At 46.0% G+C, this 15064-nt stretch overlaps 1 protein-coding gene across 10 annotated transcripts in view; it reads right to left on the reverse strand.

Annotated features, from left to right (window-relative positions):
- The window catches only part of MARK3 (microtubule affinity regulating kinase 3), a 158052-nt gene that overhangs the window by 94061 nt on the left and 48927 nt on the right, over positions 1–15064 (reverse strand). For all 10 annotated transcript variants that reach the window (XM_068254216.1, XM_068254215.1, XM_068254218.1 and 7 more), the window contains exon 4: positions 2679–2727. In XM_068254216.1, the coding sequence (XP_068110317.1) occupies positions 2679–2727 (49 nt within the window). The remainder of the gene's footprint in view (positions 1–2678; positions 2728–15064) is intronic.

Genomic DNA, 15064 nt, shown 5'->3' on the forward strand with positions numbered 1-15064 from the left:
TTGCTCCATCCAACTGCCAAAAAGTGTGCAGCACGCAGGGAGGCTGTATATTTGTATAAATCCTTTGCAAGGAGTGTCTTTATAAAGAATAAAGGCCATGCTGAGAATCCCCCATGAGGATATGAGTTGGGGCAAAACCTGTCAGTTCTGTCAGACTTCGACTACCAACTATAAGTGATAGCAACATAGGAGAAAAGTCATTTATGGCTCATTTTATTTATAAAATATTTCTTATTGGTATGTGTTTACGTGTAGTATTCTAAATTTTACACTTTTTGCTATAGTGGTCCTTTAAATGCAAACCTGAACAGATAACATACTATGTGTAGAAGCAATGTTAAGTAGAACTTTCCTGGGTGTGCCAGTCTTTTTATTTCAAAGTGTATAAACTTTAAGGGCCCATTTCCACTGGAATTCCACGTCCATTAACCATAATAAAGGCTTATGCAAAACAGGGAGATGCTGAAATCCCTCTGCACCCTGACCATTTAGAGGAGCAGACAGGCTATGGGGAGAGACGTACATACACAGCAGTGACCTTTGCCACAGCAGGCTGCCTAAAGTTTGCCAAACACTGCCAGACCGATCGATCAGACTTAGACCTCTTTCAGACAACAAAACTGCGCGCTCGCCCAACAGTTCAGCGTCCCGTCTCCCAGGGCTGAGGAGTTGGAGTAATTTTGGGTACATGGAGTCGGAGTTGTAGTCAGTGGTTTCATAAACTGAGGAGTCAGATGATTTTTGTACCAAATCCATCGCCCTGGTAAGTATTAGAATAAGGAGTCGTAGTCAAGGAGTCTGAGCCATTTTGGGTACCTGGAGTGGGAGTCGGTAGTTTCATAAGCTGAGGAGTCAGAGTTGGATGATTTTAGGACCGACTGCACAGCTGTCCTGTTTCCGCCTAGGAGCGCCATTCAGGTGCAATTTTAAATGATTTAACGCCACGCGTGCCAGCGTTGTGCCGTGACCCGGCGGCAGAGAACCATGACGTGTCTGAACACCATAACGCCATGGGGTGGGCAAGCTGTGCAGCGCCTATACCAAGCACCAAAATATGCCCCGGGCTGATCCAAGAGAGCAGCTGACCTGTGGTAAATGTACCACCTGTCCACTGCCCGTCTGAAAACGGCCTTAAAAAGACTCTGAAGTCTCCTAAAAACGAGGTTTTTACTTTAAAAACCTCTTCAACCTAATTGCCCCTCCTAAAACGCGCATTCCCGCAGCTGAAAACTCCCCCGGCAAAATCCACGACTTTCTTGGTCATGGATTTTGCTGCCCCGGGAGGCAGAGCTTTCAGCCGCAGCTGAGACGCATGTAGAGGCAGAGCTGCAGAGGCTGGGTCTGCCTATAGAGCCCAGCCTCTGTTGCCATTTAGCTTCCTCCAAAGCCCTCCCCCCCCCCCGCACGCTGCGAGATCCCATTAATCATGTAGCGTGTCGTAGCGGGCTGTGTTTCTCTCTCTAATGTCAGTCTCCGCTCTCCCCCGCCTCCTGAATCACTCCTGTCGCCGCCCACGTCCCTTCCCTCCCCGCTGATTGGAGGGAAGGGACGCGGGCGGGGACCGGAGCGATTCAGGAAGCGGGGGGAGAGCGGAGACTGACAGAGAGGTAAGCACAGCCGCACAGCGCGGCTGTGATTTATGGGGTCTGACAGCGGGGGGGGGGGGGGGGGGGGGGGGCTTTGGAGGAAGCTAAATGGCAACAGAGGCTGGGCTCTATAGGCAGACCCAGCCTCTGTATGGGGATTGCGTTGTAAGAACCCCGCCTCGGGTTCTCTTTAAAGTAAAAACCTTGTTTTTAGGAGACTTCAGAGTCTCTTTAAAGAGAATCTGAAGCACATAAAGATTGGTATTTTACCTGCTAGTTAGCTTGAAGAGTATGTGGAGAGGTAAAATGCCGTATTCCAGCGGCAAAATGAGGGCTTTATAACTCCCAAATCCCCGGGGAAAATGCGGGGAGCGCTTCCTGAAAGAGAGAGCTTAGCTGAACCTGAAGTCGATCGCCCCACCCCTCTCAGTCTTCTGTCACAGAGAGGGGTGGGTAGAGGCGGAGATCCGTACAGCGATTGACTTCATTAGCGACAAAGCTACAGGCAGCGCTAAGCTCTGCCCACCCGGGCAGCAAAATTCACGACTTTGAAAGTCGTTGATGTTTGCCCCGGGATTTGGGGGGTATAAAACCCTTGTTCTTCCACGGAAATACGGCCTTTCACCTCCCCTCATACTCCTGAAGCTAACTAGCATGTAAAAACACATTTTTATTCGCTTCAGAGTCTCTTTAAACTGACAGTACAGGCACTTTACTGAAACAAGTGTGTTGTAAAACTTCACTGTTTCCAAACGTCCAGATAAGGAGCAGAGAATAGAAAGATGTCTTCCCATTAAATGTTCTCACAGTAAAGCTACACTGCACAATCACTTCAGTGAGCGCCTGCAAGCTTGGTAAATTAACAATTTAACAGATATCTGCCTGCGTGCGGATGTCAAAGAAGCCTCATTGTACGGAACGTTTCTGGAACGAGTTCAGGGCCAATGAGAGAGGCAAGTATACAGATTTCACCTACTGATCATTTCTGATATGATTTCTGGAACTGGAGTGCATTTACCTTACATAGGTCTCGATTTAACCCCATACATATATCACATGACAAACATAACACATGCACATAGAAACACTCACCTATATTAGGATGATTTAATATTTTCATTATTCGTACTTCCCTGAATAGCTGAAAGATAAAAAAAATTGCAGCATATGAATTGGGAAACAGCATTACAGGAACAGTTATATAAGCAGCAGACGACCAGCACTGATCCTGTAATTAACTTCCTAGGCAAAGCCTTCAGCTCCCCATGAAGGGAGTCCAAACAAAGTCAGACATTATTAACATTCTGTGTTGCCTAAAAATTGAGTATTTTTTTCCTTTTTCTTTTAAGTATGCAAAAGAGGAGGAGAGTCTGAGGTAACAAGGGCCTGATTTACTAAGTTATTGTTCTGCTGCTGTCAATTGAAGCACCGCCATGCAAGTATTTAACCACTTCCGGATTCCAGGTGGTTTGGCTGATCTGTGCTGCGGGGGCTCTTCAGCCCGCAGCACAGATCAGAAATCAGGCAGGGCGATCAGACCTCCCCCCTTTTTTCCCCACTAGGGGGATGTCCTGCTGGGGGGGTCTGATCGCCACCGCGCTGCTGTGCCTAGCGGGGGGGGGCTCCTCAAAGCCCCCCTCCACAGCACTAGTCCTCCCTCTGCCTCCTTCCCTCCCTCTCCCGCCCCCTGTGTGCGGCGCAGGACGGAAAGCCGTCCTGCGCCGGATAGGATAGGCTTTAGCCTATCAGATGCCGGCGATCCCCGGCCAATCAGAGGCCGGGGATCGCCGATCTCCTCTACGGCGCTGCTGCTGCGCAGCGCCGTATATATGTAAACACCGGGGAAGATCTTCCCCGCGTGTTTACATTTACTCTGCGAGCCGCGATCGGAGGCTCGCAGGGTGTTCACGGAGACACCCTCCGTGAACTGACATGGAACGGCCGCTCATACCCCATGGAAACCACTTCAGGATTCATGGGCGTAGTTAAGCGTACGCAGAATCCTGAAGTGGTTAATGCGGGCCTGGACTCAGAACATCCTCGCTACTCGAATGATAGGTACACACCATACAATTTTGTGTTAGATGTTTAAATAGATCATTTCCGACATGACCGATCGTTTTTCTGATAGAAGTAAATGAAAAATAAATAAGAAAAGATAACAGAATCGAATCGGAAATCAGTCGGACGGAAAAAAACGCATCCTGTGTACTCAGCATAAAAGATATGCAACAGCGTAATAACTTTTAAACAAAAACATTTCTTTGTTACAGCTGATACAAATCCTACAATAACTGTTTCTATCTCTTGATTCATGGAAGCAGATATATTGTTAACATCCTGTGCTTTCAAATGGGCTTATCTGCCATTGGTAGTCATGTGACACGGGGAAAGATCAAATTACAACCTGTGATCAGACACTAATGAGGGGGAATTAAACCGGCTAAACTCTCTAAAAACATACAGGGTGCATTTCTCTATGTTTTCCTTTTCACCTGAGCAAGAGTTCAGGTCCACTTTAAAATGATTTCTAATCCATTCACTGTATGTACGTCATTCCCAGACACATCCCCTTCCTGCTGCGATTGGCCACCAACTTGATTGATAGTGCACAGGACATCCAGAGAGTTTTTATTATTTATTTATTTTTTTAAGAGTCAACTAAAACAGATCCTCATATATGGGCTTGAAATCCCCGCCTCCTGTTTTAAATTGGGCCCTGGCAATTGTTTTTTTTTTTATTTCCTAGCCATGGGCACATTTATGCCCATGGCTAGGAAAGATAAAAATTGCCAGGGCCTGATTTCAAACAGGATCTTGGGATTTCAAACCTGTGTGTTGAATATACACCCTGGGGTTGAGGAAAAAAAAAAAAACTATTGTGCGATTTAATTTATCTTGGCAACTTATTAGGTTTAAGGCAAACTATACATTTATGAACACTTAAATATTCAGCATTGTAAATATTTGCATTTCAGTGTGTCCGCCTAATTTACTTGTGTATCTGTGGAGATCTCCAAGCTTGACTTGTTCAATGTGCTCAATGAAGCGCTATATAAAAACCTAATAAGGTACTACACAATAAACAAAAGTTAAAAATCCAGGTTTGCCAGATCACTAAAATACCTGCTGTAGGATACTGGAGTTTCAATGATGCCTTAGTAAATTAAGTTTATCCGATGACTTTCGTTCCACTTGAAAACAGTAGTTTATACGGAGGCCAAATTTGATAAAAAAAAAATTAGTTTGTAGAAAAATATATGGAAACAAAGTGTGCCGTTTCCTTCACAATTCAATGTCTGTCGCCTAGAACATCCATTTTTCAGTTGGCTGGTACTGTAGAATGGGACATTTGACTACCCGTGTTCTAAAACCATGCAAAAAAACTTGGCTTCCTTAGCAGTGTCAGTACACAAATAATGCAAACCATTTTTCATGCTGTTAGCTGTATTAGACAGGATGCGACACACTTGCTTTGTTGTGTCATTGTGATTGATTTGTCTCAGGTTTGTACTTAATAAATCACCAATACAAAACTTTGTATGTTGAGGTGCAAAGAGCAATGATGTAAACCTTACGCTAACTTGAGCTGAAGTACAAATCCTGTTTTGGGGACATAAAGATGTACACAGCAGCAGTGCAAGGATGACATTTTCTGAAGGCCCGTACCCACCTCGCGATTTTTTTGACTATTTTTCAGACAACTGGCGGTTAGAGCGACGATCAGTAGTTTCCGCGATGCCGGCACAGGTGCACGATTGCGCAGTTCCTTAGCGATAACAACCGTCACATCGGATCTTTAAGGTCCAACGGCTCTTGTGCAAAGTACCGCCATTGCTTGAAGTCTGGTTCATGCCTGTCATGTAGCATCGCGCATTCACACTGGCAGGAAGATGGATCGGGGAAGCGATAATCGTCAGGGAGACGTTGCTGGATCCATCTTCCTGCATCGCGAGGATGAGTATGAAACTTAACGTCTCTTTGTATTCACCAGGGCTGTGGAGTCTGAGTTGGAATCGAGTCATCGGAGCAATTTTGGGTACCTGAAGTCAGAGTTGGAGTCTTTAGAAATTGAAGAGCCGGATGATTTTTGTACAAAATCCATCACCCCGGTAAGTATTAGACTAAGGAGTCTAAATCATTTTGGGTACCTGGAGTCGAAGGTTTCATAAAGTGAGGCGTTTGAGTCGGAAGATTTTTGTACCAACTCCACCGCCCTGAATTTCACATAATTGAGAATGTTTGGCCCAGGCTCCAAGCCTTTCCTGTGTTAAACCACTGCCGATAATGCAGTAAAAGTTCACAGGACACTAAATTAAAAGTGTTTGTAAACTATTTTGTACAGATAATCCCCACTGCACTGATTCCTAGATCTTTAAATTACAGCTAATTTCTCACTACTAGGTGATCAGACAAACTGGCACATAGCATGCAGGGAGAAGATCGCACTGGTTCTGTAAGATTTCAACTGCTTACCTTTTTCGCTATAGTAGTCTTTTAAATATGTCAGTCTCCATATCCTTCTCACTTCATGTTCCCTTTAAGCCATGTGTGTGAGTGTGACTTTGTGATAGTCTTAAGCTGAAATCCATCATTTGCACAAGTGTCCCACAATGCAATTAAATTTGACCCCCCCCCCCCTGCAAAAAAAAAACCCCCAAGAGTTTAGAAAACCCCGATTTAGCTTAATATTGCGGACCCCCTTTGCACACACTGGGGAAATACATGCGCTTAAACGCCTGGGGGGGGGGGGGGGGGGGGGGGGGAGAAGAAGAAAAAAAAAAAAAAAAAAAAGTAGTAAAACTTTCTTTCCAGCCACCACTGCAGAAGCCAAGCCTAGTGGTAAAGGAACTGCCTTTGATACAAGAGGCTGTGAGTTCAACTCTGGGGGTTTCTAATTTAGCTGCCCGATTACTTATTTCAGAGTTTCAAGGGCAATTACACTTTTCAGAGCTCTTTGTGCAGAGATCATATCAGCAGTAAAAAAAGCTGTGTGTGTTGTGTGTGTGTGTGTGTGTGTGTGTGTGTGTGGTGTGTGTGTGTGTGTGTGTGTGTGTGTGTGTGTGTGTGTGTGTGTGTGTGTGTGTGTGTGTGTGTGTGTGTGTGTGTGTGTGTGTGTGTGTGTGTGTGTGTGTGTGTGTGTGTGTGTGTGTGTGTGTGTGTGTGTGTGTGTGTGTGTGTGTGTGTGTGTGTGTGTATATGAGAAGCAGGGAAGACAGTGAGACAGCCAATCAGGGAATGAACTACCGTGCCAGCAATGCTGCTTACTGATAGAGAAAAGCTATTACATGATATAAGTTAGAACTTTCATGAGTCTTTGAAATAGAAAACGCCACCTGAAAATTGATGTCTTTCTAGTATCATGTTTGCAGGGTAATCAGAGTAAAATTTTCAATAACATTTTTACCATACTGCCCCTTTAACCTTCCTGGCGGTAACCCGAGTCAGGATCGAGGTGGAAAAGAAGCCAGGAGCAGTAAACCTAAGCCTGATTCGGGTAGCCGCTGGGAGGCTTGTGCAGAGGCTCAAGCGCAGCGGGCGCTTTAACGCACCCGGGATCCAGACGCCGACAGCCATTCTCCTTCCGGTCCTCGGATGCTTTGCATTCCAACCCCCCCCCCCCCCCCCCCCCCCCCCCCGGTGAGATCACCATCTGTCATGACTACAGACTGGGAACTCACTATAGGGTTACAGCGCCACGTGGAGCATGGAGGGTGAAACTGAACGCAAATCTCCCTGCAGTATGATCATTTCCTGGTTTTGGGGTCTAAAGCATGCAAAGAAATTACATTGCTTTTAGACCCTAAAACCTGGAAATAATCATACCACCAGGAAGGTTAAGGTCTCTTTTCTGATCACTGAAGGTACCTGTAAGTTCTGTGCTATGAGGAGAAGGAAAGACGAGCAAATTATGTTCCCCTTGCTGGTCTAAGGAGGAATTACAATGGCAGAAAGCTGAAAATGAATTAATAAAATAAACAAACTTGTCAAATTGCTTAATGGACAACTGAAGTGAGGTATATGGAGGCCCCGCGGCTCCCCAGTTGTATGGGGGCATTGGGAAGCCTCCCCGTGGTGCTCCTGGATAGTGCTAATGTAGCTTGAACTAATTCCCGCAGGGCAACCGTTTTGTGGTATTGGTTTTTGACCCTGCATGATTTGGCATGCGAAAGCAAATGCATATTTGCATGAGCATTGCCTCATGAATAGCCAATAAGGCCAAATTTGCTAAGCCAGATATGTCAGGTGTTCACTTGGTGTTAAAGAGAACCCGAGGTGTGTTTAAAGAATGTTATCTGCATACAGAGGCTGGATCTGCCTATACAGCCCAGCCTCTGTTACTATCCCAAACCCCACTAAGGTCCCCCTGCACTCTGCAATCCCTCATAAATCACAGCCATGCTGTGAGGCTATGTTTACATCTGTAGTGTCAGTCTCAGCTGCTCCCCCGCCTCCTGCATAGCTCCAGTCCCTGCCCCCGTCCCTTCCTTCCAATCAGCAGGGAGGGAAGGGATGCAGGTGGGGACTGGAGTTCTGCAGGAGGCGGGGAGAGCAGCAGACTGACACTATAGAGATAAACACAGCCAGCTCTGACAAGCTGTTTGTCAGCAGCGTGGCTGTGATTTTATGAGGGATTGCAGAGTGCAGGGGGACCTTAGGGGGGGGGGGTTTGGGATAGCAACAGAGGCTGGGCTGTATAGGCAGATCCAGCATCTGTATGCGGATAATATTCTTCAAACCCACCTCGGGTTCTCTTTAAATGCACACAAACTCTCTGTGGAAATTGGTCTCACTTCAGTTGTCCTTTAAGGGGAGGCTGCAGGCATCAGGGACTACTATAAAGATGGAATGTCGCTCTGAATCATCCCAAAAATCTATGGCAGTGTTCTCCCAAGGCTCTTCTAGCTGGGTGCTCCACCCGGCTAATTATGGTGAGCACCCGGCCATCATCAGCTCACCTCTTCATCCTCATTCTATGCTGTAAGCAGAGTTGTACCGACCCTGCTACTTTTTCCGACCCTGCTACTTTTTCCCACCCGGCTGTAAAAACAAAACAAAACTGGGGAACACACTGTATGGGTATCTAGAATCCATCTGCACAGATCTTTACTAAATAAATCCGGCCATACTTCACGTATTTCACGTTCGACCAACGCAAAAGTCAAAACACGGCATAAAATCCACAGCAAGCTCATTCTGGTGAGCAAGCAACACATTCCCAACAGACTCAAAGGAAACAAAGTCTTGCAGCGGCAGCAGCCTACACAGGACCTGCATTCTTCTCAGTAATTACAAAGGACAAATGACATTCACATTGTGAAAGAACTGCACAGCCAGGCTGAATCTGGCACTAAATTTAGAACAAAAATTATCATCTCCATCGTCAGCTGATTGATGCAAGATTTAAATTATAAATGAGCTGCCTGGCTTCCTCCTACCCCACCCAGCAGTCAGAGAGCTAGCATTGCAAACAAGGCAGTGACTTGTGATACTGCAGAGGAAGCTGACTACACGACTATGGCAAGCGTGCCCTACTGCAGTCACATGAGAGGAAACACTGGCCAAGGTGGGCACCCTCACAGCATCAGCTGCCTCAACACTGCAAAGACTTAAACTCAGTTTAGCAGTGAGGATTATTTGCCTTCTCTTTCTACACCAGATAAAACTGATATGTTGTTAATGTTAGAATTAACCTCCTTAACGGTAACCCCGAGCTACAGTTGGGGCAGAAAACTGCAGCTCAAAGCGGTAACCCCCGACCTACACTCGGGGTAGCCGCCGTAGGTTCTGTGCAGAGCAATGCGCGCAGCGGGCGTTTTAACCTCAGCGGTATGGACGAATATATCCGTCCATCACTTCCGGAGGTCGCCGCTCAGGCCCTGCTGGGCCGATTTTTGCAAAATAAAAAGCAGCACACGCAGCCGGCACTTTGCCAGCCGCGTGTGCTGCCTGATCGCCGCCCGAGCCCTGCGCAGCCGGAACAAAAGTTCCGGCCAGCGCTAAGGGCTGGATCGGAGGCGGCTGACGTCAGGACGTCGGCTGACGTCCATGACGTCACTCCGCTCGTCGCTATGGCGACGATTTAAGCAAAACAAGGAAGGCTGCTCATTGCGGCCTTCCTTGTTTATTCTGGTCGCCGGAGGCGATCAGAATGACGCTTCCGGAGCGCCCTCTAGTGGGCTTTCATGCAGCCAACTTTCAGTTGACTGCATGAAACAGTTTTTAAAAAAAAAAAAAAAAACTCCCGCAGCCGCCCTGGCGATCTTAATAGAACGCCAGGGAGGTTAACTCACCTCCCAGGGGATCCAGACTTCGGCTGCAATTCTTCTTCCTCTCCTCCAGGGCTCTGCCTCCCCCTGGTGAGATTGCCGTCTGTGGTCATGATGACAGCCGGCAATCTTACTATAGGGTTACAGAACCACCCGGAGGACAGAGGGAAAACTTCAGCGCTGGAACCCAGAGAGGCGAGTAAGTCCTGGGGCTGCTGCAGGCTCGTGGTAAATTTTTTTTTTCATGCATTTAGGGTCTAAAGCACATGAAAAAAATTGTACCGCTTTTAGACCCTAAAAAGGAATTATACCGCTAGGGAGGTTAAGGTAGTGTACACATCCAATTTTGACACGCCAATTTTACCACTTCCATGCGGTAATTTATTGAAATGATATAGCGCTAACATATTGCACAGTGCTGGACAATAAATAAGGTTACAGATACTGATAATAGCGGTGACAGACAACACAATGCAGGCAATAAGACCATGCCAGATCACAGGTGTAGTAGTCCAAGTTCATGTTATTCTGTGAGCAGGATGCATGATCAGGTAGAATACATGAGGAGGGAGCGCTCTGCCAAAGGCTTACAATCTAAAAGGAAGGGGGTGGTGACAACAGGAGGGGGCTGCACCAAGAGGCCCTTGGCATCAGTGAGATGGGGTAGGCCTTCTTGAAGAGGTAAGTTTTGAAAGTGCTGAAGGGACAAGCCTAATGGGCAGTGGGAGGGAGTTCCACAGGGTGGGGGAAGCTATACTGAAGTCCTGCAGTCATGCACAGGAGTGTGAAACAAATTGGGTGGGGTTAGGAGGAGGTTGTTGGAGGAGCGGAGTGATTGGCCAGGTATCATCTGTTGACCAGGTCAGAGATGTAGGTCGGGCAGGTTTTGTGCATAGATTTGAAGGTCAGACATAAGCTCTTGAAGCAGACTGGGAGTCAGTGGAGGGATTTGCACAATGAGGTCGTGGAGCCGGCGCGGTGGGAGGAATAGAGGAGTCTGGCTGCTGCATTCATGATGGATAGCAGTTGGGCCATGCAGTTAAGAGCTGCCGTAGTCCAGGCAGGAGACGAAGAGAACATGGTTGAAGAGTTTGGCAGTGTCCGAGGTCTGGAACAGACAGATCTTGGAAATGTTGCGTAAATGGAAATTGCAGGCCCTAGTAATGGTTTGGATGTGCAGGCTGAAGATGGCCAAGTCCAGTGTGACCACGTGTTGGGAACCTAGGTGCTAGATAATCCACCCAAGACAAATTTCAGTAGGTTTAGACCAGAACCTAGTGCGTTTACAGTTGCCAGACACCATTAAATGACCGGTTTCTGGGATCCTTGCAGGGGGAAGTAGCCACTATAATGCTATTTGACCTGATCTTCTGTACAATATGCCAGTCTCCTGGAAATATATGCTGGAATGCAGGTAGAGGGGTGGGATGCAAGCTAAACCCAGTCCCATTATAACGTATTGTCAGAGCAGGATCCCTGGAACTCCGTATTTTCCTAATAGGTTGTGTACCAGATCACGTGAAATGCAGATGGTTCTGTTAGGCATAGTTACCATTCCAAGGACACCCAGAAATTTGCATTTTTTAAGAGAATTTGCATATTTGCTGACAAAGAAATTCTTCAGGTCAGCTCTACATACCACATGGATTACACAGTATTTCATGTCCTTACTATTTGCCTTTGTACACAAACACAAAAAATAGGAATTGCAGCAATGGACGCGGTCGTCATGTCTGCCTGACAGGAAATGCAATATTATTAGTGCATCAGCCTGCTTGCATAATCCCTCTGCACAAGGTCTTGATGTCAGTAAACCTCATTTATGCAGCAAATGAATCATGAAAATAGGAAACTGGGATTTATTACTACTCCAAACATACTGTTGTCATGGTTGCAAGAGTGTGGATGTGGATGTCCCCGCAAGAAAATCATAACTGATTAAGCAAACAGAAAATGAATATGTTCATAGTTTAAAGAATACATGGATCATTTTTTGTGTGTGTACCGTGTTTCCCCGAATTTTAAGACCTCCCCGAAAATAAGCCCTAGCATATATTTTAAGTATTCTCGAAATATAAGCCCATCTCCCTAACATAAGGCCTATCTTAAGTCAGACATGCGGATGCCCCTAAAAGAAGCCTTAAGCATCAGCCCCCCCCCCCCACCTCCTCTGCTTCTGCTCCTGGCCCCTTCAAGAAAGTCAAGACCCCTGCAGCTTATGCCCAGCATAATTCACGCCACAGATCAGCGGTGACATGAGGTTAAGGCAGATAATGTGTCCAATAAAAGCACTGCCCTACACAGGAAGCGATCTGTTTACTTCCTGTAAAAGGCATCACTGTTACTGGTCACTGCAGGTGCCCGCTAATCTGCGGTGTGAATTATGCCGGGCATAAGTAGCAGGGGGACCCAGACTTTCTTCAAGAGGGGGCCAAGATCGGAAGCAGAGGAGGTAAAGCTGGTAGGCGGGGGGGGGGGGGGGTGTCTACCCTACAAAATATAAGAAGCCCCGCCCTCTGAAAATATGCCCTAGCACATCTTTTGAAGGAAACAATGTAAGACGGTGTCTTAATTTCGGGGAAACAGTACATGAAGCACACAAGCATGTTTCTTTGGGGTTGATGCACTTATCGTGTGCAATACTGCTGTACACAGGCAGCGCACAGCAATATTACCACAACTACGCCATTAGCCCGCCCATGGTACATTAGTAACGGAAGCGTTACTATGACAATGCATGTTATGCAAGCAGTGTAATGCCCATTACTGTAGTAACACTCCAATTTAAAGGGGGTCATGATAATGGCACAACTTGCGGTACACTGCTGACTGTGGCTGGCTCGGGCTCTGACACAGGCGACTTGTGTTTAAATCTCAGCTCTTCCTGTTTGTTTTTGGGAACTCTTTTGCCTCTGGTCCCCACAGGCCCCCCTCCCTCAGGTGGTACACACAGAAGGTTCAATGTGTCTATATTTAATCTCCAAATCCAGCCCTAAAAATTGTAGGATTTATTGCATTTCCTAATTTCAAGGCGTCTATTTCATGTGAAACAATGATCTAGTGTCTGCATGATGGAATGGCTTCTGCCTGCCAGACCTTCACCAGTGAATCATCAATCCTGCCCACACTGGTAGTTACCAAAACAACACCTTCTGTTTCCTAATCTTAAAAGGATGATTACCAGCTAAAGAGAAAAGAACAGCTCATCACAATCCCCTCTCGCCACACATACAAGAAATCTATTAAAAAAGAAAATAAACACAGAGTGATTAAGTGTAGAATCGCCCCTGGCGCTCATGAATCACTGAAAATGACAGGTAGCGAGCAGGAGATATAGACGCGCAATGCAAGGGATGTTACGCAGCTTACATGAGCACCAGAAAACAATCACATGTACTCAGTTCTGGCTAAGGCCTCTACTCCACAGAAGTCTGAACTGCTTGTTACTCCAGCAGTTCAGCGTCTGCCATTCAGGTGCAACCTAAATGCACCCAAATAGCAGCGGTTGTAACACGTGTCAAGCGCTGACATGCCGTGGTGTTACCATGCGGCATAAAACAGACTTGTCGCGTCTTTGCACGGCCGCCGTTCTCTAATACATGCTACTTAAAGTGAATGGGAACCGCATTTGAAAAAAAAAAAAAAATGAAGCCAATACTTACCTAAGGAGAGGGAAGGCTCTGGGTCGTATAGAGCCTTCCGTCTCCTCTCTCGGTGCGCTCCATCCTGTGCTGGCTCCCCCGTTTCAATCCCCCGCCGAAAGGGTATTTGGAAGTCCTCAGGAGCCGTGTCCTCCCGAAGACGTGCGGCTCCACACTGCACAGGCATTAGCGTGCAAGAGAGCGTGCTTGCGCAGGTGCAGTACAGGGCCGCCCTTCTTCAGGAGCACTGGGGCTCCCTGAAGACTTCTGAAGCCTCCTTCGGCCGGGTAAAGCAGTATTTGACTAATTTAGTCAAATACTGCTACCGGGCGAGACAGCACCGGAACGAGGGGAGCAGGAGAGGAGCCGTAAGGCTCTATAGGACCCAGAGCCTTCCCTCTACTTTGGTAAGGATCTGTCTCTTTTTTTTTTTAAATGCAGTTCCCATTCACTTTAATATATGGGGATGGGGTGTTAGGGGAGTGGCCACTTGTCTGCCTAACAAGATTAAAAAAATAAATAAAACAAAATGGTCCCTATAAGTGACAATGAAGAAAAAAAAATAAAAAAATTATGATATAATGAATTGTATGTAGTACGGATTATTAATAGAACACTAGTAGAAAAGAAAAATTAATTTTTATTTTACATATATATAGTTTTTTCTTCATAACATTGCATCATTTTGTCAAACCATAAGCTATTTTAAACTATAAAACAAGCAAAGCTAATGACCTTTTAAAGTTCCCTGCAGTAAAATCTTATCTAAAGCTGTCTGACTGTTTCTTTGATTTGTAAGTGCTTTAGAAAACTGCAAAAGAGCTTCTCAGCTCTGATCAGCTACAGTGCTTAGATAGATAACTGAAGTCTCTTAACTCTTCCTGTACTGGAAACAATGAGAATCATTTATTTGCTACTAATGCTCTATTTCTTAGCTGTACTACACATACAGTGCATTATCTTATGAGCTTATTTTCACTTCAGGTTTGCTTTAAAGGACAACTGAAGCGAGAGGATATGGAGGCAGACAATTATTTCCTTTTAAGCAATACCAGTTGCCTGGCAGTCCTGCTGATCCTCTGCCTCTAATGCTTTTAAACACTCCTGAACAAGCATGCAGCAGATCTGGTCTTTGACATTGGCCTCAATTCACTAAGGTCATGCTAGAGATAATAAGGCAAGAGAAAACTTCCCTCCACATAAAAGAGAGTTATCTTATCTCTTCATTCCTTAAGTTGCCGCCTCCGTAGTCAAGTTGCCGCCTCCGTAGTCAAGTTGCCGCCTCCGTAGTCAAGTTGCCTCTTCCGTAGTTAATTTACCTCCTCTGTAGTTAATTTCACATGCAGTTAATAAACAGCCTGTCTTTAACTCTGAAGTTATTTTAAGGATTGAAGAGTTAACTTAAAGACAGAAGAGTTAACTTTAGGTTTGCCTGAGGTAAAAATGTTTCCTGAATACTACATGCCTTATCACCATGGTAACAACTCTAGAAGAGTTATTAAAGACAGGAGATAAGCTTAGTGAATTGAGGCCATTGTCAGATATGACAAGATTAGCTGCATGCTTG

Source organism: Hyperolius riggenbachi, chromosome 9, assembly GCF_040937935.1.
Source record: "Hyperolius riggenbachi isolate aHypRig1 chromosome 9, aHypRig1.pri, whole genome shotgun sequence".
Taxonomy (NCBI): Eukaryota; Metazoa; Chordata; class Amphibia; order Anura; family Hyperoliidae; genus Hyperolius; species Hyperolius riggenbachi.